Below are 27,826 nucleotides of genomic sequence, written 5' to 3'. Positions count from 1 at the left end.
TTATATTCTTGTATACAGGAGCAGTATTATAGTAGTTATATTCCTGTATATAGGAGCAGTATTATAGTAGTTATTCTCTTGTATATAGGAGCAGTATTATAGTAGTTATATTCCTGTATATAGGAGCAGTATTATAGTAGTTATATTCTTGTATATAGAAAGCAGTATTATGGTAGTTATATTCTTGTATATAGGAGCAGTATTATAGTAGTTATATTCTTGTATATAGGAGCAGTATTATAGTAGTTATATTCTTGTATATAGGAGCAGTATTATAGTAGTTATATTCTTGTATATAGGAGCAGTATTATAGTAGTTATATTCTTGCATATAGGAGCAGTATTATAGTAGTTATATTCTTGTATACAGAAGCAGTATTATAGTAGTTATATTCCTGTATATAGGAGCAGTATTATAGTAGTTATTCTCTTGTATATAGGAGCAGTATTATAGCAGTTATATTCCTGTATATAGGAGCTGTATTATAGTAGTTATATTCTTGTATATAGAAGCAGTATGATAGTAGTTATATTCTTGTACATAGGAGCAGTATTATAGTAGTTATATTCTTGTATATAGGAGCAGTATGATAGTAGTTATGCGGTGCAGGGAAGAAACAGAGTGCTGCACCTCACACCTATGGCTGATACTAGTGCCGCTAGGCTAAATAAAAAACACATCAGAATTTTGTGTATGAATTGATCAAGCCATACTGCCCCATGTACCTCGTGCCGGTATCTGATACACATGGGTCCCTACACTAAGTCCACACCGTGCCAGTCAGTGGCCACCAACCCCGCAGGCGTGCACAGTCAGGGAACGGGGGCCATGGGACGGCCCTGCGACCCCCATGCCACAGGACCAGACCCAAAAACACCACACCAGAACCCGGCCAGCACCGCCGGCGGAGAAGGTCGCCCCCAAGCAGCACAAGTCTGGATAAGGTATTACACTCACCATAGCTGCAGCAAACAGAATGGGAAAAAACAGGTGGGATTAAAACCATGTGCACTCAGGTGTCTCCTGCTAATTGCGGTCATGTGGGTCTCACCAGGAGGAGTGCAAAACACGGAGAAAAGAGAGAAACAAAATGCGGTTCAGGAACCGCATGATAGTAGTTATATTCTTGTATATAGGGAGCAGTATTATAGTAGTTATATTCTTGTATATAGGAGCAGTATTATAGTAGTTATATAAACAGTGAAGACAGAGGTCCGGGCACTCACCGATCTTCAGGAATCTTTATTCAGGCACAGTATACATCAGGGAAGGGAGGACAGGTGAAAGTGCGGGCGTACGCTACCCCAGGACAGCTGTTTCCCGGCTGATTGCCGCTTCCTCAAGCTAGGGTATCCTATTATAGTAGTTATATTCCTTTATATAGGAGCAGTATTATAGTAGTTATATTCCTGTATATAGGAGGCAGTATTATAGTAGTTATATTCTTGTACATAGGAGCAGTATTATAGTAGTTATATCCCTGTATATAGGAGCAGTATTATAGTAGTTATATTCTTGTATATGGGAGCAGTATTATAGTAGTTATATTCTTGTATATAGGAGCAGTATTATAGTAGTTATATTCTTGTATATAGGAGCAGTATTATAGCAGTTATATTCTTGTATATAGGAGCCAGTATTATAGTAGTTATATTCCTTTATATAGGAGCAGTATTATAGTAGTTATATTCCTGTATATAGGAGCAGTATTATAGTAGTTATATTCTTGTATATAGGATCAGTATTATAGTAGTTATATTCTTGTACAAAGGGGCATTATTATAGTAGTTATAGCGATGAAAGGAATAGATACAGGCACTCACTAATGCAGCTGGAGTCTTTATTCAGGCACTATTCACATCGGGGAAAGGAGGACTGGTGGAAGTACAGGCACACGCTACCTTAGCTTTTATGACATTGTTATGTTATTGCGGTAACTTATCTCTACCCTGTGAGTTTCATACTTTTCTCCCTGGTAGCCCTGTGAACCTTCCTGCAATGTTGTCTGTGGGATCCTATATCTATATATGTGATTGGAGCTGTAAGCAATATGGATTAGCTTGTTAGACCTTTTTCATGACAGTCGGGTGTCTCTCCGGTAGGGGTTATTGCCATCTCGTTGCACCAGTTTCTGCCCTGGTGTTACTGGATTGTTTGTCCTTTGCTCCTTCTTTGGTTTGTTCTCTTATAAGAGGTAAATTAAGGTTCATTTCTTCTGCACCAGAAACATCTTGAGCTGATGAAGCTTCATGTGTGGGAGATCAGAACACAATGGTGAAGATGCAGTTTTATTGCTGCTTGTATCGCTGCCACGTTTCTTGGCTCAGGAGGAAGGACTTTGAGCTGGGGGTCTGGTTCATTGTAGCATTGTCTAAAGTAACACAACGTTATTCAGTGCCCCTCACTTTAATCCAACCATCACAGTGAGTTTTATATGTTTTTTTTTCTTTAGAACTATTCTGCCCATGTACATCGTCTCCTCCATTGCACTTGTTCATGGCCTCTCTGGGATCTTATGTGTTTTTTTTTCGTCCTAGATCCACTGGTTCAGGCCAGATCCCCATCCTCCCGCTGGCCCCAGACTTATCTCTAGCGTCTGTTTTCATTTTATAATGTTAAGCTCCACTTGTTCCACCACAGACCCTACAAATGGCCATATTGTTCTCCTTTGCATTGCAGCGACCTCGGCCCTTTTCCAGATCCTCACCTGGAAGCATCCAACGCTTAAATCCTGTTATGTCACAGCCATGTTTACCATAGCAGCATTGTCTCTTGGTCGACTGTTCCACATTGGAGACAGTAGTGCGTCTGATGTTTGTCTCAACCAATCACAGCTCAACTTTTGTTTCCCAGACTGAGCTCTGATTGGTTTCTATCGAGAGATATATTGGACATTTTTAATAATCTGCTTTAATGTAATGAGAATTCAGCAACTTTCTTGTATACTCTGTGTTTCTATCCTCCAGTATTGTCTAGATCTCTGCTTCCTGTCAGTGAATGAATATCTTACGCTTGTATCTAGAAGCTGATAATGTCTACACCATTCAGCCATAACCATAATAGTCTGGTGACAATGGTTTTTGTCATTAAGGGCAAGTGACCCGTCAGCTCTTCTAGCTGAGCGATAGTGACCAGGACTGAATAGAGACATGTGAACGCCAGGATCCGAGATCTTTAGAGCGGCCGGCCTAGTGGGGTCCCTGATATGTAGTGGATAGTACTAATCGACAGTGTCCAAGGAAGGACAACAGGGGACAGGGTCATTAAAGGCTATGCCATTTGTTCCAATCCCACAGAAGAGCTGCTGTAGAGCAAACTGCTGAAAACCTATGGTTGAAAGGAGTCAGATCACACCGGACATGTATGGCGTCCTGCAGATTGGACAGAGTGATCATGTCACTTCTGTGCACCCCTGAATATGTACAATGGGCAGGTGAGCTTCAGGACTGGAGCAATAGAAGAAGGTGCCTGATCACATGTTACATCATGTGTGTGCATCACTTACCTGGTGAAGAGATGGCACCAGGTTGCACTATGGGTAGATACAAGACGGCTGGGGCAGTGTGATGGGCACTGTTTTGCCGGAAAGCTTGTGTCCTGGCATCATGTGGCTGTTTCCGTGGCACATGCCATCTACCTAACCATTTTACACACTAACTGCAGGATAATGCCTCAGGGGCCAAACTGCAGAGATGGTTCAGGAATGAGGAACATGACAAAGAGATTAAGCAGATGACTCGTCCTCCAGATTCCTAAGACCTCGATCCGATCGTACATCTATGGGACGTGCTGGAGATATAAATCGCATCCACAAAGGCCGCACCTTACAGGATCTACTGCTGATACCTCAGAACACAAACAGCTGTATGGACATTCTGGGGGTTGTAGTTTTGCAACAACTGGAGGCACAGGTTGGACACCTCTGCCTTCACTATCCTTGTCCTGTTTTATCAGGATCGCTGAGGGATCGCGCTACCACCCTGCCCGAGTCCTGCTCACTTCAGAGTGATTTGCTGCTGTGGACTCCAGATAGATCTGTAATCAGTAAATGTTCCTATTCACTAGCAGCAAGCAGAGATATTCTACATTGGATGCTATAATTGGAACCTTTTAATATCTTTATTTACAGACTGGATGACTCCCTTTGGTCTCCTGCAGATGATGCCACAACCTGGGGTCCCTGAGACCCCATAAGCCCCCTCCCCCCCCCCCCCCATGACTAGTGTCACACTCAACACCCGGAGCTTAGACTGCGTCAGATTGACGGCCTCTGCCAGATCCCGGCTGAATGAACTTTTCCCTCCTCGCCTCGCTGCTGATAACGCCCGTCTCCTCGTTTGGCTCCAGAGATAAAACTCGTAAATATGTTTCAAACTTTTTTACGATGAGATTTACGACTTTGAGTGTGGCCAGAGAAGACAGAGCATTCCTCATGTTTCTTCTCATCCAGCTCTTGGAATCCTGGATACAGAATTCGTAAGATTGCAGTGATCCGGTTCGGGAGGTGGCTGCGTTTCCTGGACTGTTAGATTGTAGACACTTGCAATGTACCAGAATTGAGTGTTCTCCCTGTACAATATGGAGGATATCGCATGATTGTCTCCACATGTCCTGTTACCTGTACAGGTGCGGACCTTCGCCTCTTTTTATGTCCTTCTCCGTGGCTGATTCCTCCTCTACGCTCATATATTGGTCAGGTTGCTTTTGGCCCGTCCCATTTTCGTTCATATTTCTCCTTCATATTTCTCCTTCCAAAATAAGCAGGTGCAGCGAATTGTGTTGGACTTGTTCTCTGCATGACCTCACTGGCCAGCGCGCTTCGAGGACCGATCTCATTGATGTTTTTACATCCCCGTCAATAAGAGCGACTCACGAGATGAGCGTCCAAACAAATGGCTGAGATAGCAGAGATTCGCGTCTACTAAACTGTCCCCGAAGACGCCGCCAGAGAGATGGTTCTCATTCAGAGAGCAGATGCTCTGGATGCACGAGAGCTGCGGTAATCCCTCCGACTGTTCAGATGAAATAGATACCGGCAGCAGAGCACTAGGGACGGCAGATGTGCCGCAGTCTGGCATCTTAAGAATAGGAATGTATCACATGTCTGGAGTATAAGCCCCCCAGTCCTCCACAATGGCGGTGGTCCTCTACAAAGACACACCTTAGAGAGGGTTATCCAGGAATAGAAAAAGCTGTTACTTTCTTAAAAAACAGTGACAACCCTATCCTAAGGTTTTATATGGTATTACGATTCAGCTCCATTCACTTAAATGGAATTGAGTTGCAAAACCCACACCAAAACGGAGGACAAGAGTTACCAGTCAGGAAAGCTGGGTTACCAATATGGATGCTGTTTTATCTCTTGGATGCTTTCAAACTACACTGGACATATCTACCAGTCAGGAAAGCTGGACAGTATCCAGTGTGAGTGCTGTAATAGCAGCCATATTGGTTGTCACCCAGCGTCCTGTGCTAAATGCTTTACTGTATACAGTGGTGCCTTGGATTAGCAGGGCTGCTGTCAGAGGTCTGTGTGGTCTCATGACAGCAATGGGGAAGTGGTGTGTTCAGCATGGACCAATCAGGAAGTGAGAATCACACAGCTGTACAGGAGGACAGTGACAGAAACTTTTCTATACAGCAGTGTGAATAGCTGAGTGTAAGTGCAGGCACATTATAGCAGCAGTGTGTATAGCTGAGTGTTAGCTATACACACTGCTGTTATGATGTGCCTGCACTGACAGTGAGTGCAGGCAGATTATACCAGCAGTGTGCATAGCTGAGTGTGAGTGCAGGCACATTATAGCAGCAGTGTGTATAGCTGAGTGTAAGTGCAGGCACATTATAGCAGGAATGGAGGGGATGGGAAACACAAGGGCTGATAGAGACTGCAGGGAGCATGAAGGAATGAGCAGGACATATGGGGGAACATAAATGCAGTATTCTCTGGCTGGGGAGAAAGAGTAGTCACAGCTATGAAGAGATTACCTCCACAGTCCTGTCCCCTGATGCAAGCCCTAGCTTGGAGTGGATCTGCTATGATTAGGAAGGTAAGGGAGACTTCCTGGGTCAGAGTACAGGGCTGTAGACCCCGCTATGCAGACCATGTCCCTCCGCCACTCCCACTCCCACCCAGTACAGGGAGCTCTTACACCAAAGCAATGCTCTTAAATCAAGTTACAATTTGGAAAAACTGTGAGCTCTTCTTGCCAAACGCTCTCAATCCAAGTTACTCTTAAACCAAGGTACCACTGTATTAGAATCTATACTCCAGTCACAACCAGAGCTGCCCCCTCAGGTCTTACCTGACATCCTGTGGACCCTGTAACACAGCAGCACAAGAGATGTTGGAACGTCTATAGTGCAAACAGTTCCATAATCCTTATAGAAAACAGCTGAATTGTAAATGCAGCTCTGAATGTGACTGGGTTATAACTGGTGATGTATCAGCAGTGATCATCAGAACCTTGACGCTAATTGGAATAGAATAGATCTTGTTACAGCTTTATTGTAAATGCCGCTCTGGAGGTGCCTGAAATGCCATATATGCTAGAATGCGACTTTAGATGTGATGGGAAAGATCTAGATAATGCAGAGTTAGTAAGCGTGGAGGAAGAACCAGCGAGAGGGGCTATGTCAATCTCCGATTGATGTTAAAAGGGGTTTAGGTTTGCTTGAACCATTGGATAAAGGAGAGTAGCATATAGAACAGCGATCTGGGCATGCTGGGAGTTGTAGTGTTGCACCAACTGGAGAGACCACTAATAGAGTCATCCTTTGGTTATTAGATGGAGGACCTCAGCCTCAATAAACATGTCCTCATAGGGGACCCCTTTACCTTACCCACTGGAGCCCACTTATGACCCCTGTGACCTCCGCACACTGTGCCCATGCCCACTCTACTGATCTATAAATTCTTTCAGTAGTAAACACAAATTATACGGCCAAAAATTCCAACACAGCCGACTGCAAACTCTAAAAATAAGAGCAGAAATCCAGATCTGGACCGGAAACGGAGACACTTATTAACCCTTTCAGAGCAGCGTAGCAGAGAGGAGGACGTTATGCACTCTCCTCCTGTGCCCTATCAACCTGTGCACTGGGGAGAATTTGGTACAATGAGTGTCTTTTCTAACAGATATTGGTGCACATCAGCTCCCAGAATGTGCGTGTCTGTCTTTATAAGCCTCAACCCCTATTAGGATTTCTTCTCATGGTAACCTCCGCTCCATTGTGAGATAGTTTGGAGTTGACCCTTAATAACCCATATCTTACACCATTGTATCGTAAAGGCTGAGACCCCCATGGACCTGGGGGAATAAAGTCGCCCACTTTTTCCTTCCAACCGTTCTTCTCTCCCTCTGTCCCTTCGCCTGCTCCAGGGCAGACATTATGAAGGCTCTTTGTGATTTTGAGGGATACTTTGGCTGCTCCCTGCTCGCAGCCCACGCCTTGTTGTGGGATATGGCATGACGGCTGTGGCCTCGTACGGTGCCAGGGCATGAGGCGGGGATGCTGCGGCATGGTGAGGGTGGAGAGCGCCCTCTTCTCACCACTGCCCAACACTGCATAGTGACGGAAATTATAAATCAATAGCAATCTGGTTGTTAGTTGTGTCTGTTTCTGGGAAAGCTGAGTGACACGCAGTATTTCGCTGTTACAGCTCCCACAGACATGGTCTGTAGTGATACATCCCTTCTTCCCTGGTGAGATTTACTATTCAGGAGCCTGGAAAAGCTTGGTGTGAGTCTGCAATATAGTAAACTATTGGAGCACTTAGAATAAAGTGTCCGATCGGATTCTGTCACCAGGCAGTAACAATGCTGAATGTGTCTGCATTGTAAATACAGCATTTTATTCATGCACCAGGAGGATCAGGATGAACAGATCTATACATAGTTCTCTATCTGATCCTTATTCTGTGGTAGCTCACCCTGTTCCCGTCTCATCTGGGCCTTTAAGGCAGCCATGCGAGCGGCACGTGACCTGCACTCCGTCGATCCCCAAGGGCAAACAGGGCTATGTGGTCTGTGATGTAGATCCTGTTTGTCCGCAGATACCGAGTGCAGAATGTGTGATCTCTGGCACCACAAGGCAACGCTCTTCTCATATTTGTTTAGGTGTGGTGGCTGAGCTGGGTGGGTCTGGTAAAAGCTTCTGTGGCTTTGACTTGTATCCATCACTCTGAGCCGCTGCCAAGCTCCTCACCAGGCCGACACTGGGCTCAGCGCCTCTGCAGCAGTCCTCTCATTACAGCACGGCTCACTTTCTCCATAGTATACGGAAACACTGAGGATATATCCAGATCCTGAACACCGACACATTGAGCTCGGTGCCAGTGTCTCCCACTGACAAGTCCTGTCAGATCGGCGGGGTAGGGATCGGACCCTTTAGGAGCTTAGTGCATCATACTTCAGTATAACAATTAAAAGGGTCATGTTTAGTTCTTGACTTGTGACCGGAACATGGACCGTGTTTCACAGACATAGAAAATGCTCAAAGACATCAGGAAAACTGATAACTGAGGCAAAAAAGAAGGTAAATCTGCCTCATTGTGTTTCACCTAAACTCCACCTGAAGGTGGCTGGTCTTGCCTGTGTCACATGACTTACTAGTGCATACCTGCTACCATTGCTTATGAGGGAAGCTTTTTCTGCTCTTCAGCATCTTCTGTCTGGGGCGTGGTTCTGCCTCCTGGTATGAGGAGGGAACCTGCCCGCCGCGGTGTTTGCAGGAAGCTGTACAGCAGAAACCCTACTTCCGGCAGATTTACTCCTATGCTGCAGCCAAGTCACTGCAGTCCGCTCCACCCATGTTACCCTACACCAGCTACATCACATGAGGGGACCCATAGCCAGTGTTTTCACTGGAAGCTTCATAAGGGTCCTCTGAGGTGACCATGTGCCCATGTATCCAGCTCATCTCTGCCCGGACCCAGTATCAGATCTGCCTCCAGTAAATGAAGCCTATTCATTACATAATAGAAAGTTCTGTAACCTCCTAACACACCTCTTGCTTCAGTTCATCGCCAAGATGTCTGCTTCTATCACTTGTGTTAATGTTCGGGGTCTGGTAATTTTTATATCCATTATTTAGATGTATTTTGGTGTTAAGACTAGTACCCCCATCATTCCCAGCTGTAGTGAGTAAAAAAATGTGATGGACCTCTTACATATGATATTTAAATCTATTCATTGTCTTCTTATATGTCTCCCAGCAGGGGAACCAATGTCGCTTGGTCGCCAGGAAGCATTTGAGATTTTTAAGCGGGATTATCCGGAGAGAGTCAGCATAGAAGACAACAAGACGCTGCTGAAGCAGAGGTGGGTGCGATGAGCCAGTAAAGCTGATGGGTCTGGTCTGTGCCTGTGGGGTTGAGACATGCTCGGCCATGGGCTGTTACATGACACATCATCCTCTAGTCACATCTTATTTCTGGTGGCTTTCTGTGGCTTCCAAACTACAGATGTCTCCACTGAGCTTGATTTAGGGGCTTGTACAGAACATAACATGCCATCATGCATTATGGGATATGTAGCGTCATATCTTTTACTCCTAAAGTTATCGGCAATACTTGAATTATTGGATTATTGAAGTAGTGTGTGACAATGTCTGGAGGAGGGGACAGAGAAGTCTGGAAAGGGACACAGGGTTTGGAGGAGGAAAGAGGAGCCCACAGGAGGGTCTGGAGAGTGTGGACGGAGGAGTCTGGAGAGAATGAACAGAGGAGTCTGGAGGGAGGGGAGGCGACAGGAGTCTGAAGGGGACAGAGGAGTCTAAGCAGGGAGGGGATGGGAGGGGAAGGGAACAGAGGAGTCTGGAGGAGATGGGGCATTAAAGTCTTAAGAGGACATAGGAGTGAAGAAGGAATCTGGCTTCAGATTTTTTCCCTCTTGACAGTGAAACCATATACAGTACATAATTGCAAGAGCCCAGTGTGCAAGGATTATACAGGAAGAATAGTTGTCTGCTAATGGATCTGTGTCGCCATCCTAAGGCCTAAATGTTTCTCTTGCCTCTTTCTGTACGTGAGGGCGATACAAAGCGGCCATAGCAGGCACTGTCCAGCTCTTATGCCCCCTGCAGCCTGGGCTTCCTAAAGGAGCGTCTGGAGAGGAAAGGAAATCTGACGATGACTGAGCCCTTCTTGTCTCTCTTGGTGGGACATGAAAGTCTCGGCTGAGCCGCAGGGCTGTTGACTCATGGTAGCCGTGCTGAATCACAAGAGGATTCCTGATCTTAGAGAGAAGCCGCAGGATGAACTGCAGGGGACATGAAGGCTGCAGAATGTGAAGGTTAAGACCTTAATGATCTTCTACAGCATCCTGCAACACATGGATCTCCAGCTATTGCAAAACTACAACTCCCCTCCTGACACAGTGTGACTAGTGGTGTAGTTTGGGAGCAGCTGGGGAGCCACAGGTTGGGGAACGCTGCTGTACAAAATCCCTCTGAGCACAACTGCAGCTCCAGGCCAGAGCTACAAAGCAATTCTGCACATCACACATCCAGAATTTAGCCACATAGGCGGCAATAGATACATCGAGCCTCATGTGTGCCATTCAGTGTGGTGCAACACCTAGTGAATGGTCCATCTACAGGTCACTGACGTGGGACTCTCTCACCTGGAATGTGAAAGCGTAATCATTGTATAATAAGAAAAGTTCTATTGCTTTTTAATATACAGGTATACGTGATTTAAATTCACACTATTCTCGACATGCTTACCATGCTTTTTGTTATTTTTTTAGCCACCCTTTTAGACACTTTTGCCTCTTCCTCGGCAAGGGGGTTTGGCCTCAATGGGAAGAGGCAGGGCTTAGCAGGAAGGGGTGTGGCTTCGGATTAGAGATGAGCAATCTTTCCGCCAGATTCATCATACAGCCTGAGCTTATTCTTACCGCACTAGTTAATTTGCTCCAATGTTTGTTGTCCGACAGCATGCATGGATCTTGAAAATGATAGCACAGAATATAAAACATTGAAGACATCTTGGGGCGGTACATGTAGCTGTAGTAAATCCTGTGGAGCGGTTTTTACGCCCATTACCATGATTCTGTGATGCGGTATTTACCCTTAGTTAGCGCTGTGTTAGAAAGATCTCGGCTTCATATAAAGTTTTCTAGCGAAGATTTAATCAATGATTGTTTATTAACTTAGCAGATGTCGGGAGCTTAAACCGCTGTGAGGTAACCCCATAAAAATCCCTGCCGCCACGCTGTAGGGTAATTATGGGATCACGTTTAATACAGGACATCAGGAATGTGGAGGGCCGCCTGTCTGTACATTGTTACTTGGTCTCAGATCCAGGTCTTTCCCTTGATCCTTGAGCTGCTCATTGCTTTGGGTTCAGATTGTTCTTTCCATTGTGAAGTATTAGGTGGTGCTAGGCGGTGGTGCTGTATGTGCTGTATATTGTACCACTGCTTAAAGGGTTACTTCACTGCCAAGCTACACTGTTTAAAGTCCAAGATTAGTGACAGACCTGTGGTGTATCAGATGCAAGACCCCATGCCATGTGTGTTCCTCTTGTCTACATTTGTCAGTGTGATGATATTATTTCCTGTATCTGGGACCTCGAAGTCAAATCTCATAACAGACCTAGACTGGACCGCTAAATTATGAGACCCCAGACCAGATCCCCAATGTATCAAACTCCAGACCCATAAATGATCAGACCTCAGATGAGATCCCTAAATGATCAGATCTCTTACGAGACTCACCAGATCCCAGACTAGACCCTTAGGGGCCCAATTACACCTCCCAATATATTACAGAAGCAAATGCTGACTTGACCCTTGTTCCCTGCTCGCTGCATTGTGCTATTACATGCATAGACAGCAAGCAGGGAGCAGTGGGAGGGGCTGCCCGAAAGATCCTTAAATTGTTCGGGCATCTCTTTGTGATCAGCGTGAGCCTGCTGCGCTGCTCCTGTTGGGCAGAGTGACACGCTGCAGACTATCGCTGATCTTTCTTGTTGCATCGTGCATGTCGGCTGATAATTACCTTTCAACATATACTATTACACTGAACAATTATTGACCTAAACGGTCGACCAATAATCATATAGTGTAATAGGGCCTCAAAAATACCTCTGACCAGACCCCTGAATTATCAGATACCAGACCCCTACCTACATTTTCAGACCAATTACTGCACTCCTGTCACCAGGATCCTGAGTTTTTCTTGTCTTTTTGTAGATTTTCTGAAGCCAAATCTCTGGGAGAAGAAGTGAATAATGTGCGGCAGCGTATCAGTGAGTATATGGGGTGCAGCCAGACGTGGGGGATTCTGAACTATCACAAAAAAAATGTGTGTTTGTACCCTAACATCACCTGTTTGGTCTAAGGCTGGGCTACACTGCAACTTTGCTTGTAATATAATGTTATTGAATGATGCCGTAATGCGACAGATAAAAAAAATCTATCCTTGGTGAATTTTTGGTCGGAAGTCACTAGTGACTTTCCCACCATTTATTCCAATGATTGTCACAAGCGAGTGCAAACTTCTTGCGCCTTCTGTGTGATTTGGGGTGTGATGTTCTTTTACAGCCTTAATAGTCATGTGACCTAGACACAACATGCGGTCGTGCAACCAAAGTCTCTTTACACAGGAAGTTTATGTAACTGTACATCAATGCAGATTTATTAAGGGTGTGTGAGAATGTCAGTGATTTCCTTAAGTTGCAGAGTAAATTGTGACCTGAAGTGGTGTTTATCCTGCTCCTCCTGGTTCAGGTGTCCTCGAGCAGGGCGTTTGGGGAGCAGCAGAGGTCTAGGAGTTAGGGCGATATTCCTATTTCAGTGATGGTGTATCGCCAAGATATGCCATTACTTTGTGATCAGTAGGAAAGAAGAGACGTTACAGTGTATCAGTCACCTCCATCCTGATGTCTGCGGCCTCCACCGAGTATGATCCTCCACTAGATCACATGTCTGGGATATGTGGATGTGACACAATTCACCAGATTTTGCTTTTAAAGGGAAAAATGTATTCAAAATGCAAAATTTTCCTACTTTCTGTAAAAAATGGAGGCTGATTGTGCTGAATCTGGAGTTTCTTGTCTTGTCGTGTGATTAAAGGAAGAATGTTCCATTGTGCAGCCAGCTGGCCCCCTTGTGCATTAGTCAACACGCCCTGATGCCAGGGATTGTGTGTGGACATTGTTTATCCCATCAGATCCCTATAAATTAGACTGAACAGGGATGGCCCCTTCGCTCTGATGTTATATGATATATGCGTCCTATAAGATGTGGTTTGCACATACACAGACTTCTAGAAATGGGACTTGTGCGACAGATCTCTGTCCAAGACGGCTGCGCAGGCTTCCAGGTCACCCGGGAGTCTCTGCTGCTGCAGGTGGGGCTGACTGGATGCAATGCTAGTCCTTGGGATAACATCCCAGATTCCTAGGGTTCAGCTGTAGATCTGGAACTTTGTGTTAAGACACACATAAGCAGAAAGCAACAATAGAGTAGATAGAGTAGTCGGCACTACAGGATATTAAGGACGGGATTCCTATCAGCTTATGCAGGTGGTAAGGGGAACGGCTTGTGACCAAAGTTCAGGTGGTGCAAACTACTCGAGTGAACACAATCCATCCAGTAATAGTCATAGAAGAAAAAATGAGAGTGCACTCACCATAAAAACTTTCTTTTATTGAGTCCATTTAAAATCGCAATTGTATGTGACCCAATCAAAGAGCTTTGCTTGACTCCAGCCATATGACCATTCACATGCATGAAGATGTTCTGGGGCCGTAATATAAAAGCAAATAATCCATTCCATGTTCTACTATTGGCCACACACAGGACGTCATCATGAGAGCAATTTCCCTTGCTAGACAGGGGAGACACATTGTTTGTCCCACCCCCCTGTTATTTGTAAAATCTCCGGTAAACTCCCAATACTACACCAATGTTACAAATAGCATGAACTTTCCTACTACTTTGCCCTCTATTACTAGTTGGGGCGGTTGCAATGCACTTACAAGTTTTAGGGTTAGCTTCGTTTTGTGCTTTAGACTTTTTCATACGGCGTTCCTGCCATTTCTCATAGGCTTAGCCCAGGGTTTTCGTAAGGACTATACAGGGGCAATAGGATGTTTGGTGTAATGTTAGAGTTCAGAGGGGCATTAGGGGCAGCTGTTTTTGTCTTTCCTTCCAACATCCTCATTCATTTGTACCATCATCTGTTCCATCATTTCTGGTTCCTGTTGTCTTTGGTGAGTTTCTATGCTTTGATATACGCTTTGTGTTGCCAGTGTTATAACCTGCTGGGGTTCTTATAACCTGAGGGTTTTGTTTCTCGTTATTTGCATAGTTAATCATGTCCAGAGCTTCCAAATTCCAATGAATGGAAAGGCATGTTTGTCCGCCTGTCTGTGTGCATGCCTGTCTGTGTGTGCGCATGTGTGAAAACTGCCAGGTGAGTTATGGAGACAGGAATGCTGCACTGCGGTGCTGGTTTACTGTGGAGCAGTATGTATTAGTGCAATTAGTGCAGTGCGGGTATGTGTTGGGTTATACAGGTGTAGCAGTATTTATTTGCGCAATGTGCTATTGGGTTTTACAGGTGGAGCAGTATTTATTGGTGCAGTGTGCTGTTGGGTTATAAAGAGTTAAGCAGTACGTAATGGTGAAGTGTGGTGTTGGGTTATACAGGTGGTGCAGTGTGAGGGTGGGTTATACAGATGGAGCAGTACTTATTGGTGCATTTTGGGTTGGGTTATACAGGTGGAGAAGTATGAAATGATGTGGTGTTGGGTTATACAGGTGGAGCAGTATGTTTTGGTGCAGTGTGATGTTGGGTTATACAGGTGGAGAAGTATGTAATGGTTTGGTTTTGGGTTATACAAGTGGAGCAATATGTATTGGTGCAGTGTGGTGTTGGGTTATACAGTTGGAGCAGTATTTATTGGTGCAGCATGGTATTGGGTTGTACAGGTGGAGAAGTATGTATTTGTGCCGTATTAATGATTTATGGTGATTTGGTGCTGCTCTGGGATATTATGTGCACTACATAGTGGTATCTGGCCCTGCGTAGTAGTATGTGTTTGTTGGTAAGGCCCCAGCATCAACATGGATCGCCAGGTGAGGTCTAAGAACAAAGCCCAGATAAAAGAGTATGCAACGGGAGCAGACATTGATTTTACAATCGATTAGTCATGTCTGCTCCTTCTTGTCTCCTTATTTGCAGTAGTAAAGACTCTGGTCTCCGCCATACAGCACTATTTATCCTGATAATCGGCACCCCCAGTCAGCATGTAGTGGTATTGGGGAGAAACATGATCTCCATCCTTTCCGTACTGGACCCTGAGGCCTGACCTTCCCCAACCGTCCGTCCCCCCTCATAATCTAATATAACCTGATGATTCACGGCAGCCATAACCACCGCTTCTATTATCTTCCATCAGACCAGAGAATTCTTTATCTATTCTGGGAAAGTCAGCAGGACAGTCGGAGCGGGATTATATCCAGCCTAGAACATTCTTCTCCTTGTTAACATTTTTTCTGATTGATTCAGTGAAAATTCAGTCCAGAAGGTTTTTTTTTTGCGATCCTTGGGATGGATGCTGTGCAGCCGGGGGACACTGGGGGGCAGAATCATCATAGAGGGGACCATGGGGGCGCAGCCTGATCAACACATAGGACAAGAGCAAGGGGCTCATTAGAAAAAAATGGCTGCTTTCTTCCAACGACAGCGCCACACCTGACCAAAGGTTGTGTGTGCGATTACAACTCAATCCCACTTACTGTCAGCTGACCTGCAGTAAAAACGTCAACGTCAACACGTTTGGCACTGTTACAGGACGACCGCAGCCATGTTTTTCTATTCCTGTGAGATAAGTGAGGCAGGACACAGATCGCTCTTCACATTACTTATGAGGGAGGGGGCGATAGTTTGGTAACAATTGTAAAAGTTTTGAAAGTTTTGCAGAAGTATTGTCTGGGCGGCATGATGGGAGTTGTCAGAGTCGCAGCTTTAGTGGGCACACCTTCATGTGAGCCCCTTATTATAAGGCTGTTTTACTTTCACATCTTACTGCCATAGACAGAGGGCGCTGTGGGTGACCATAAAGCAGCACTATGAGCACCAGTATGGCTGACAGGAAGTATCTGGGGTTTCAGGAGCTTATTTTATGGCAATATATTTATCGTACATGTGTCACATTTTTTTTGTGTGTGTGTGTGTGTGTGTGTGTGTTTTTTTTTGTTAAGTACAAAAACCCTGAGTTTCTCATGGATTTGACATTTTAATCATAATGGTGTCATTATATGTTTCCTATACGATGTTATAATGAGCAAGTGTCATGGTGTCTGCCCCTCCCCCAGCTCCTCCGCTCATTGAGTGAGGTGAACCCAGCGTGTTATCCCGGCCCATTAACATGCCACATGAGGACAGGGAAACCGCAAGGCACCACATGGGTTAATCAGTGTCAGCTCCAGCTCTCCGGCTGCACATCATCCTCTGCCTAATGGGAAACAGGAGCCGCCATTATGTAGAGAGAGCCCCACCACCAGCTGGCCACCGAGTACATGTACAGAGACAGCCAGGGCGCCAGGTGTCTGTAGTGTAACCTCAGGAGATGGATCAGTCACTGACTACCTGTATAGGGGTGACCAGGGCACCAGGTATCTGTAGTGTAACCACAGGAAGTAGATCAGTCACTGACTACCTGTACTGGTACAGCCAGGGCGCTAGGTGTCTGTTGTGTAACCTCAGGATATGGATCAGTCACTGACTACCTGTACAGGGGTTACCAGGGCACCAGGTATCTGTAGTGTAACCACAGGAGATGGATCAGTCACTGACTACCTGTACTGGTACAGTCAGCGCACCAGGTGTCTGTAGTGTAACCTATAGATGTTCGGCCGTCAGTTATGGCCGGCTTTATTCTTCTATACTCCATACACATTCAGAGCTGCCTTCACAATTCTTTTCATTGCACACCAGTCACATGAAGAGCTGTATTCACTACTCTTATACTCCAGTCACATCCAGAGCTGCAGTCACAGATCCGTAGTCCAGAGCTGTATTTCTCCATCAGAGGTGATCATCCAGCTTCCCGAGAGATCAGGAGAGGTGTGTGTGTGTGTGTGTGTGTGTGTGTGGTGGTGGGGGGGGGGGGGTGTTCACTGTGGGGATTCTGGTATATTGGGACAGGGACCACCTCTGTATCCCAAAACGGCTTTCCCCTGTGAGGTTTGTGAACCGTTGTCCAGGGACATTTGTAGACAGTGAGTAAGCGGGGCTGCTGTCTTCTGTGCAGGGGTTGGGTTAGAACGCTCTGCGGCTCTGTCCTGCAGGGTGGTGGGGGATGTATAATCTCCTAATCTATTATATTACCTTACACCCCGGCCCTGACCCATGCAGAGGGCAGTCTGAGGGGAGACAGGAGGATACAGTATGCCTCTGCTGTGGCCACCAGGACATGACCTGAGGCTGTGTACCTGTTTATATAAACAGGTCACCTCCGCAGGGAGCAGGGGTATGTACTATATGGGCCTATATGGACTCAGCATGGCCCTATACTGTAGTAGTGTATGTAAGGACAGCAGGCCGCTCTGATAGATTGTAAGCTTTGTGGGGCAGAAGTGATGTATACAATCAAATAGCGTACAGGACTATCACCTCACATCATGTATTCTGATGAGACGTCATACAATCAGACACCACACAGTCAGATCAGACATCATACAGCCAGGTATCATGCAATCACATGGGATACCATACATTTACAAGGGAGATCATACAGACATTAAAAAATCAGATATACCACAATCACATGAGAAATCAGACATTACACAGTCAGATGAGACATCTTACAATCAGACAAGATATTGTATAATCACATGATATCATACTATCAGACATCATACAGATGTTATGCGGATAGATCCTACTCTATTGAATTACTGATATATCAGAATCTTTATGCTCGCCGGGTCCCAGAGGATGTTATATGATGAGATACAGTAACTGTTTATAATTGGGGTGTAGGGCTGTGTCATTCTATGAGAAAGTATCACACATGATAGGATTAGATATATTAGTTCAACAGTATGTATCACACATGATATGATTAGATATATTAGCTCAGCAGTATGTATCCCACGTGATAAGATTAGATACAGTGGCTCAGCATCCAGTGTAACATATAATAGGATTAGATACATCAGTCCTCCAGACAGTATAACCTATGATTATATTAGATACAGTGGTTCAACAAACAGTATCGCACACGATAACCTTTTTTTTTTTTAGTTATTATATACAGTGGTCCGGACACAAACTGATGATGCACTCAGGAACATGACTTGGATAAGGGCCAATTTGTCATGTATTTTCCAAAATCTGCTCATCCTATTTTTAGGAGTCCAGGGGGCGGGCCTACTCAGTGTTTGCCACCTTTCTCCATGTGCACTCCCTGGACCCCTGAGGCCAGAATGAGCAGAGGTTTAGAGCAATAAATGACAAGTTATATATGAATCTACTCTGCTCCTCCTCTCTGTCACATAGACATGTTTTTGAACATGCTGGAATAGGGAACCTGCGGACCCCCAGCTGTACAGCCAAAGGCTGCCCAGGAATGATGGGAACTGTAGTTTTGCAACAGCTGGAGAGCCACAGGTTCCCCATCCCTGCTTTATGTCTGTTATTGTAACCACTGTCCCTAGAGCCCATCTTACTAGCAGAGCCATATAAAGCTGCATGTGAGCTGTCAGTCCCACACTTCTCTGTAATATTCATGTGAGCGCTGTCAGATCTCCCAGGGCACGGCCGCCTTCAGATCGGCCAGAGGTGCTCCTCAGGGATATCCGCCTCCTAATAAATATTTCTATGGAGATAGCAATGTGGAAACAGGCGGTAAACAGCACACGGCCCTTGCAGTGATCTCCACGCGACTGGTGTGTTCTGCACTGGGACACACAGTCCGCAACACTTTCCAAAGAACCGTCTCGGCCAAGGCTGTTTATCTTGGGAAGCTTCTTGCGCTTTTCGGTCTGATAGTTCCAGAGAAAAATACGAGACCCCTGATACCTGCAAACCCAACGGGAACAGGGGGAAATATGCAATGTTTTCTCTGGGAGCGCAGCTGCTCTCTGTCCTTTTTACGAAGTCCAAAAAGACAAATTGTTAAGTATCTGAGCCTGGGAGTGGCGCGGGGGTCGAAGGCCACATGACGGGACCTCCTACCTCCACCCCAGGAGAGATGACCACAGCCAAGGAGGTTTACTGCAGTCTGTAGGTGGGTTGGTCCCTCTAGGTTCCGAATGCATTGTGATCTAATGGTGTTACTTCTGATACCGGAATAAAAGGTTAAGAAGGCAGAGAAGGGAGAGGGCTGTAAAGCTCAATGTATCTGACAGGCAAATTTAGTTCTGCAATATACCTTAAAGGGGTACGCCAGTTAAAATCTTTTTCTTTCAAGTCAACTGGTTTCAGAAAGTTGTATAGATTTGTAATTTACTTCTATTTAAAAATCTTTCAAAACTCTTTCCATACTTGGCAGCTGCCGTATGTCTTGCAGGAAGTAGTGTTTTGTTTTCAGTCTGACACAGTGCTCTCTGCTGCCACCTCTATCCGTGTCAGGAACTGTCCAGAGCAGCAGCAAATCCACATAGAAAACCTCTACTGCTCTGGGTAGTTCCTGACATGGACAGAGGTGGCAGCAGAGAGCACTGTGTCAGACTGGAGAGAATACACCACTTCCTGCAGGACTTAAAGCAGCTAATAAGTACTGGACGACTTTAAATTTTTAAACAGAAGTAAATTACAAATCTATATAACTTTCTGAAACCAGTTGATTTGAAAGAAAAATATTTTTGGAGTACCCCTTTAATGCTGGAGATAATATAGAAAATGTTTTCAGGCTGTAATCACACTGGCAGTATAGCTTCTGTATTTACAAGATCCATGAATGATATTACAGATCGGCCATCATCTGGTGGGGTCATTAGCTGTCCCATAATGACACCTCCCATCATGCACTGGAAGCCCGACATGTAGATCAGTGATCCCCAACCTTTGTATCACCTCCAACCACTCCCATCATGCCCTGACAGCGGTTGTAAAACCACAACTCTGAACATGTCTCTTAGATTAGTGTTCTCTAACTTGTGATTCTCCTGCTGTTGCAGAACTACAGCTCCCAGCATGCCCTAAGAGCCAAAGGCTGCAGTTTTGAATGGAGATCTGCCAGTTTGAGACTAGTGATCTTTACATCTATTGCACATAGCGATTGACAAAAGCGACAGGAGGTGGGAGAGAGGACTACACTGCACAATTATACAGTGGTCTGAGTGAAAGACACACCTAAAAGGAAGGTGATAGAAATGACCGTGACCCACCAAGTCATTGCCTATATGATTTCTAACATAATTGTAAATCACTTCATGAACCAAAAAGTAAATCTTTGGTCACTAGTTGTCATCTGCAATATGCTTTCAACTGCCTGTTGTCAGGGAAAATCTGTCTCTTATAATAGAGAGGCCCAGGACAAATTACAGGAAGCGGGACAGGGTTTATCATGTTATCTGTGCTGGAAAGGGGCACGCTCAGGTAGTTTGCCTGGTGTAGACTGCTTGTGTAACTGCTGGATGTCCACAGTGCTGCAGTGTAATCTCCCCTACTTTAGCTTCTCAGCAGCAGCTCTGTGTTCTGGGTGATTCTTTCCTTTCTGCTTTCATAGAACCTTTCAATCCCAGAGCATCAGTAACCCCTTCTCCCCATCCACATGCCATCTATACTAGTGTAGTGTATGTCATCCCAAAGTGCAGTGCCTGACATAAAGAGGAGTTTGTGATGTATTGAGCCGTGATTGGCTAGAGAAGTGGGGCATGAAGTACTCGTGTGAAACAATTGATCGAGGCATTTAATAGGTTGGATATTCAGTTTATATTTTTTTATATTTGATTTCCAGCGAGATGTGAGGAATTAGGGAGCTAGAATTAAACTGCATGTTCAGCTGAGGGGACGTGGTAACGGGGCCGGTAGCCATCGGCAGTATAATCTGGCAGTAGTTCCTCTACTTCCTTCCTATACTTCACATTTGCACTGACGGCAGGGGTGACTGATGTTGCGTTCCTTGCGTTCCACCGTGTTCCTGCCCGATTGCACTAATGTAATCATCCAGCATCAGGGTGAAGGTCTGAGCTCCCGGCTGCTCTTGGATTCCCCTCTCACACATTGTTTATCTCATATGTCATGAAGAATTAGAAACGTCCCGAACATTAATGTTCTGCTTACGCCAAACGCATTGTGTTTGGAACATTTTCCATATTTTGCACGGAAAAAATCTTAGGTTCAGAATGCATTGAGCAATCAGGTGGAGACTGAGATAAAACTTCCTTTGTCGCCCCCTGATGGACAGGAAAAGTAATTGAAGCTGACCATAAGGCTTATGAGACCTCTTGTGGCATTGGAGTCCAGCACAGACTGGTGTCATCTGCCTTCACAAGTCTGCTCTATAGGCACAGCAGTATCCATAGACAACCCATAGGTCTCACCACCCATTTCTGTATACAGTGTCACTTCGCCAAGGCTCCTGAGTAGCGTTAGGAGACGAGCAATACAGCACAAACCAAACACTAAAAGTTTCGAGACCTAGGGAATGCAGCCTTTAGCCATCAGGGCATGCTGGGAGTTGTAGTTTCCCAACAGCTAGGGATCTGCAGGTTGGAGACCAGTGACATGTACTAAAATATGCCGCACAAAGTCAGAAAGTGAGAGGACCGCTGTAATTCTTATAGACGTCTGAGTAAAAGTAAACCCTTTCAGTTAACAGGACAAGCAAATCAATAAAATAAACTTTGTAACATCTTATAAGAGGAAATTGCTTCTTTATCCAATTATTGTTCTTATTTCTTCCTCTTTTCTCCGAAATTCATCATTTACTCTTGCCAATATCTATTAAGAAATGGATCATCTCTGTGAGGGATCAGGTTACAGCTGCCCAAAGAAATATATGACATGGGGAGAAGGCAGCAGAGGCGGAGGGACGCCTAGAAACTAATGAATGTTCTAGTAACCGTTGTATTTCTTCTCAGTGCTGGATTAACAGCTTACTCTGCTTAGTACTGCTCTGTAATGTCCTTTATTCTGCCGCTTCTGAGGGTATGCTATAAAGATATAGGGGAGCAGTATCCTCTCTTCTGAGGGTGTGCTATTGAGATATAGGGGAGCAGGGTCCTCTCTTCTGAGGGTGTGCTATAGAGATATAGGGGAGCAGGATCTCTTCTTCTGAGGGTGTGCTATAGAGATTTAGGGGAGCAGTATCCTCTCTTCTGAGGGTGTGCTATAGAGATATAGGGAGCAGGATCCTCTCTTCTGAGGGTGTGCTATAGAGATATAAGGGAGCAGGATCCTCTCTTCTGAGGGTGTGCTATAGAGCTATAGGGGAGCAGGATCTCCTCTTCTGAGGGTGTGCTATAGAGATATAGGGGAGCAGGATCTCCTCTGAGGGTGTGCTATAGACATATAGGGGAGCAGTATCCTCTCTTCTGAGGGTGTGCTATAGAGCTATAAGGGACATGATCCTCTCTTCTGAGGGTGTGCTATAGAGATAGAGGCGGAGCTGGATCTCCTCTTCTGAGAGTGTGCTATAGAGATATAGGGGAGCAGGATCCTCTCTTCTGATGGTGTGCTATAGAGATATAGGGGAGCAGGATCCTCTCTTCTGAGGGTGTGCTATAGAGATACAGGGGAGCAGGATCTCCTCTTCTGAGGGTGTGCTATAGAGATATAGGGAGCAGGATCCTCTCTTCTTCTGAGGGTGTGCTATAGAGATATAGGGAGCAGGATCCTCTCCTCTGAGGGTGTGCTATAGACATATAGGGGAGCAGGATCCTCTCTTCTGAGGGTGTGCTATAGACATATAGGGGAGCAGTATCCTCTCTTCTGAGGGTGTGCTATAGAGATACAGGGGAGCAGGATCCTCTCTTCTGAGGTTGTGCTATAGAGATATAGGGGAGCGGGATCTCCTCTTCTGAGGGTGTGCTATAGAGATATAGGGGAGCAGGATCTCATCATAGCAGGTAGTCTACACCCACCAGCTCAGGGATAACTACCTTTCCCACTTTCCCCAACTTGTTACCCCATGATCCTATCTTCCTTTTCCCTTTGGTACAGACAATTGCGATCTTCCTATGACTTATTGTAAATGCAGATGGTTATTGTATGCCTGGAGGTGCCATTTACTGGACTGTAAATCCTTGTATCAAGTGTTTCATGTTGAAAATGTCTCTACAATTTAAAAAAAACATTAATAAAAATATATATTTTTAAAATGTTATTTAATGCCTAAAATAGTTTAATGCCTAAAAATAGTGATTCTCCTCATGTAAGTGACCATTTAAAACAAACCCATCATTTTCAGAATAAGCTGCCGTGTGTGTATACATGAGGAGCAGTACTATTTTATGGCCATTAGATTACACATATTTGGCATTCTTCACCAGCGGATGTAGACTAGCTGCTATGATGTCTCTATACACTGCACACACAGAATGAGGATCCTGTCCCCTCTGTATATCTATAGCACAACCTCAGAAGCAGCAGGGAGGACATTCTAAAGCAGTCCTAAGCAGGGTAAGCTGTGAATCCAGCACTGGGGGAGAAATTAGACTGTGTCTCAGTTTCTGTCTCCTCTCTGCTCTTCATAGACTTCTATAGGCAGCTGTAACATGATCCTTCAGTAAGGGCCATATTCCACAGTAACGATAATCGGCCGGATCGGCCCCATTTGGCCGATTATCGTTCGGTGAAATAGAGAGAACGATCAGCCGATGATCGTGTCATCGGCTGATCGTTCATTTAGGGCCAGACCTAAAATCATTGTTTCCCCACCGCGCATCGCTACGGTTGAATAGCGGTGCACGGCGGGCGACCGACGATTTGACAGCAGCAGCATCATCATCATACATTACCTGTCCAGGCTTCTCCGTGCTGTCTTCATCCCAGGGTCCCGCGCGCTCTATCTTCTGAATGGCTGGCGGAGCGCTCAGATAATCACAGGCCGGGACCGCCGCGGCCTGTGATTGGCTGTGTGTGGCCTGTCAGCTGACCGGCCATTCTGAAGATAGAGCGCGCAGGACCCGGGGATGAAGACAGCGCGGAGAAGACCTGCAGGTAATGTATTATTGCTGCTGCAAGGGCTGCAAGGACATCGGTAACAATGTCCTTGCAGCCCTTGCTCAACGATCATCGGGCCGTGGAATAGGCCCAGTAAACGAGCGTCGATCTAGCAGATCGCCGCTCATTTACATCGTTGATCAGGCCCTCCTCGGCCCGTGGAGTAGGACCCTTAGCTTAGTCAGTCTCTCAGAAGGTACTTGAGCTGTGAAAGATTAGTTGGGGGCAGAAATGGAGGCTAAGAAGTGAAGAATGAGGCTTCTCTGATGAGATCTATTATAGAGTTCCCTTTTTACAGTGACATTGACCATTTAAGTAATTGTGGACGTGACATCGCTCATTGGTGAAGAGATGAAAAGAAGAACAGCAGCAAGATAAATGGGACAATCATAGGGACCATGGGCTAGTCAATGAGAAGATAAAGAAGACAACATAACCCAATCACAAGACACGAGAGCTTGAAGAGTAATGGGGCCGGGGACCCTGAGCCCCTGCCACTACTTCGTCCCCTGCTCACGTTTTTGGACAGATTCAGAGGAGCCTCGATCCATGAAGGTGTTTTCAATCAGAACTGGACACGTTTAGCTCCCTTCTTTTGTGTGTTTCTCTCCCAAAGTTTACATTTTTTTTGGTGGAAGAATCCGCTATTTACATCCCCTAATCACAAGCATGCCCCTATCCGAGCTTCCATGTCTCCAGACCTTCCTTCCCTTGTCCTGCCAGGAGGATTTTTTTTATTTTTTGTTAAAGGAAAATGTTACCCAGATGTAATGGCTGGCGTCGGGGAGCGTCCCGACTGTGTCTCCGCTCGTATTTATGTTCAGTTCTCCGCATAGATTCATTCAGCATGCTGTGCTCCGGAAGACAAGTACAGCCGCCACTTCTGTATGTACAGTGTGTCATGAAAGTCAGTACACCCCTCACATTTCTGTCAGTAGTCTATTATATCTTTTCTATATTCTATCATATCTATATTATTTTGTGTGGCCACCATTTATTTTCCAGCACTTGGGGCATGGTGTTCACTTCACATGTTGCCGCTGGAATCCTCTTCCCTCCTCCATGACGACATCTGGAGCTGGTGGATGATAGAGACCATGCGCTCCTCTATCTTCCATTGGAGGATGCATCACAGCTAGGCTTTAGGCCTGGGGACATTTAGCCTGTTTATTACCTTTACCCTCATTTTCTTTAACAAGGCAGTGGTGGTCTTGGCATTGTGTTTGGGGTGGCTAACATGTTGGAGTACCACCCTGCATCCCAGTTTCCAAAGCAAGGGGATCATGCTCTGCTTCAGTATCTCACAGCACATGTTGGCATTCATGGTTTCCTCAATGAACTGTAGTTCCCCACAGCCAGCAGCTCTCATGCAGCCCCAAACCATGACACCCTCACCGCCATGACACTCCCACCATCACCCTTGACCGTAGGCAAACACACTTGTCTTGCATAATCTATAGAAAAGGCTTCCTTCCGTGATGACCGGCCGCCATGCCGACCAATCTGATGTAGTGTAATGGAGTATGGTCTGAGCACTGACAGGCTTGCCCCCCACCCCTGTAACCTCTGCAGCAATGATAGCAGCACTTATACAACCTCTGGATATGACGCTAAGGCTGGGTTCACACTGCGTTTTTGCAATCCGTTTTTTTTATCCTTTTTTTTAAAAAAAAAAAAAAAAAAAACACGGATTGCAAAAACGAATGCATTTGTGTGCATCTGTTTTGATCCGTTTTTCCATTGACTTCCATTATAAAAAAAAACGGATCAAAACAGATCCGTTTTTTTTTTTTTTTTTTTTTTTTGACGGACGCAAACATGTTGGTGACACAATCTTTTTTGTCCGTAAAAAAAAAAACGGATCTGTTAATCGTAAGCTAAAAACGCAGTGTGAACCCAGCCTAAGCACATGCGCTCAATCTCTTTGGTCAACCATGGCAAGGCCTGCTCTGACGAACCCGTCTTGTTAAATCGTTGCATGGTCTTGGCCACCGTGCTGCTGCTCAGTTTCAGGGTGTTTGCAGTCTGCTTATAGCTTAGGCCTTCTCTATGTAGAGAAACAATTCTATTTTTTTAGATCCTCAGAGAGTTCTTTGCCATGAGGCACCATGAGGAACATCTAGTGACCAGTATGAGAGTGTGAGGGTGATAACACCAAATTCCTCCCCATTCACACCTGAGACCTTGTAACACTAACATGTCACATGATGTTGGGGAGTTTAATGGTGCGTTTACACAGAGATTTATCTGACAGATTTTGGAAGCCAAAGCCAGGAATGGATTTGAAAACAGGAGAAATCTCAGTCTTTCCTTTATGACCTGATCACTCTTTATAGTCTGTTCCTGGCTTTGGCTTAAAAAATCTGTCAGATAAATCTGTGTGTGTAAACGCACCATAAGTGGCTAATTGAGCCAAATTTGGCCATTATCACTTAGTCTCGCACTTGCTTTGGTTACCAGGGGTGTAGACATTTTTACACTTTTATACAACTTGTACACTACTACCAGGGCTGGCTCCAGATTTTTGTGGACCCTTGGGCCGATCATGTGATCTGGTCCTTCACCCCTCTCTCTCTGCAGGACACTGGCAGGGTCCTGCTCCTTCTCGGTCTTCTCATGTTCAGTCCCTCACCCTGCACTACAGTGAGAGGGCTGAACATCAGAACACCAGGCCCCTCTGTGGACCGGGCAACTTGCCCAGGTAAGCCCTCTGCTGACACCAGCTCTGACTACTACCACTATAACTGTACACTGACTACTTTACATTGTATCACTGTGTCATATCTTCAGGGTTGTCTTATGAGAAGATATAATAAAATATTTACAAAAATGTGAAGGGTTGTATTGACATTTTTGAGATACTGTGCAAACTGGTTCTAGGGACAACTGTATGTACTTATTTATCAGTGGTGCCCTCTAGTGGCTAAAGTGTAAATCTTGAGATGCTGTGACAACATCAATAAGAGCCAAATAAAATCACAGACTAAGTGTGGAAAAAGCTTCTGACCACTGCTGAGCATCTTTATACAGGTTACATCTAGAAATAATTTATATTAACAGTGGGGTCACTGTGTACATATATTACATTACTTATCCTGTACTGATCCTGAGTTACATCCTGTATTATACCCCAGAGCTGGACTCACTATTCTGCTGGTGGGGTCACTCTGTACATACATTACATTACTTATCCTGTACTGATCCTATGTTACATCCTGTATTATACTCCAGAGCTGCACTCACTATTCTGCTGGTGGGGTGACTGTGTCCATACATTACATTACTTATCCTGTACTGATCCTGAGTTACATCCTGTATTATACTCCAGAGCTGCACTCACTATTCTGTTGTAGAATGCAGCTTTATATATAGTATAGATAGGGTAGTAGTCTGGCTATGTGTCCCTTAGTGCGTGTATTGTTATCTGCCTCCTGTTTCGGTGGATATTACCCGCTCTTTGTCCCTTGTTGTTGTACATGACCCGGTCCGGTGGTTGTGGTAGTTTGGCATGCTGTGGCTGCACATGAAGCTGATGGTTTGGCAGAGGGCGCTGTCTGTGGAAAGAGTGCAGGAGGCCGGGGCCAATCACCCACAAGCCTTGTTTGTTTTGTCGATCTCGCTGCTCGGAGAGAACATCGTGTTTACTGTTTCTGCATTTTTTCTTCTGCATTTCTACTTAGCAAACAGAAAT

At 45.3% G+C, this 27,826-nt stretch overlaps 1 protein-coding gene across 1 annotated transcript in view; it reads left to right on the top strand.

The window, feature by feature from the left end:
- Nucleotides 1–27,826, top strand: part of KIF6 (kinesin family member 6) — a 99,621-nt gene that overhangs the window by 45,337 nt on the left and 26,458 nt on the right. Inside the window, exons 14-15 of the mRNA XM_069954335.1 lie at nt 9,221–9,323; nt 12,201–12,256. Coding sequence (XP_069810436.1) covers nt 9,221–9,323; nt 12,201–12,256 — 159 coding nt within the window. The remainder of the gene's footprint in view (nt 1–9,220; nt 9,324–12,200; nt 12,257–27,826) is intronic.

This window comes from Dendropsophus ebraccatus, chromosome 15, assembly GCF_027789765.1.
Source record: "Dendropsophus ebraccatus isolate aDenEbr1 chromosome 15, aDenEbr1.pat, whole genome shotgun sequence".
Classification (NCBI taxonomy): domain Eukaryota; kingdom Metazoa; phylum Chordata; class Amphibia; order Anura; family Hylidae; genus Dendropsophus; species Dendropsophus ebraccatus.
This window is presented reverse-complemented; position numbering and strand designations above follow the sequence as displayed.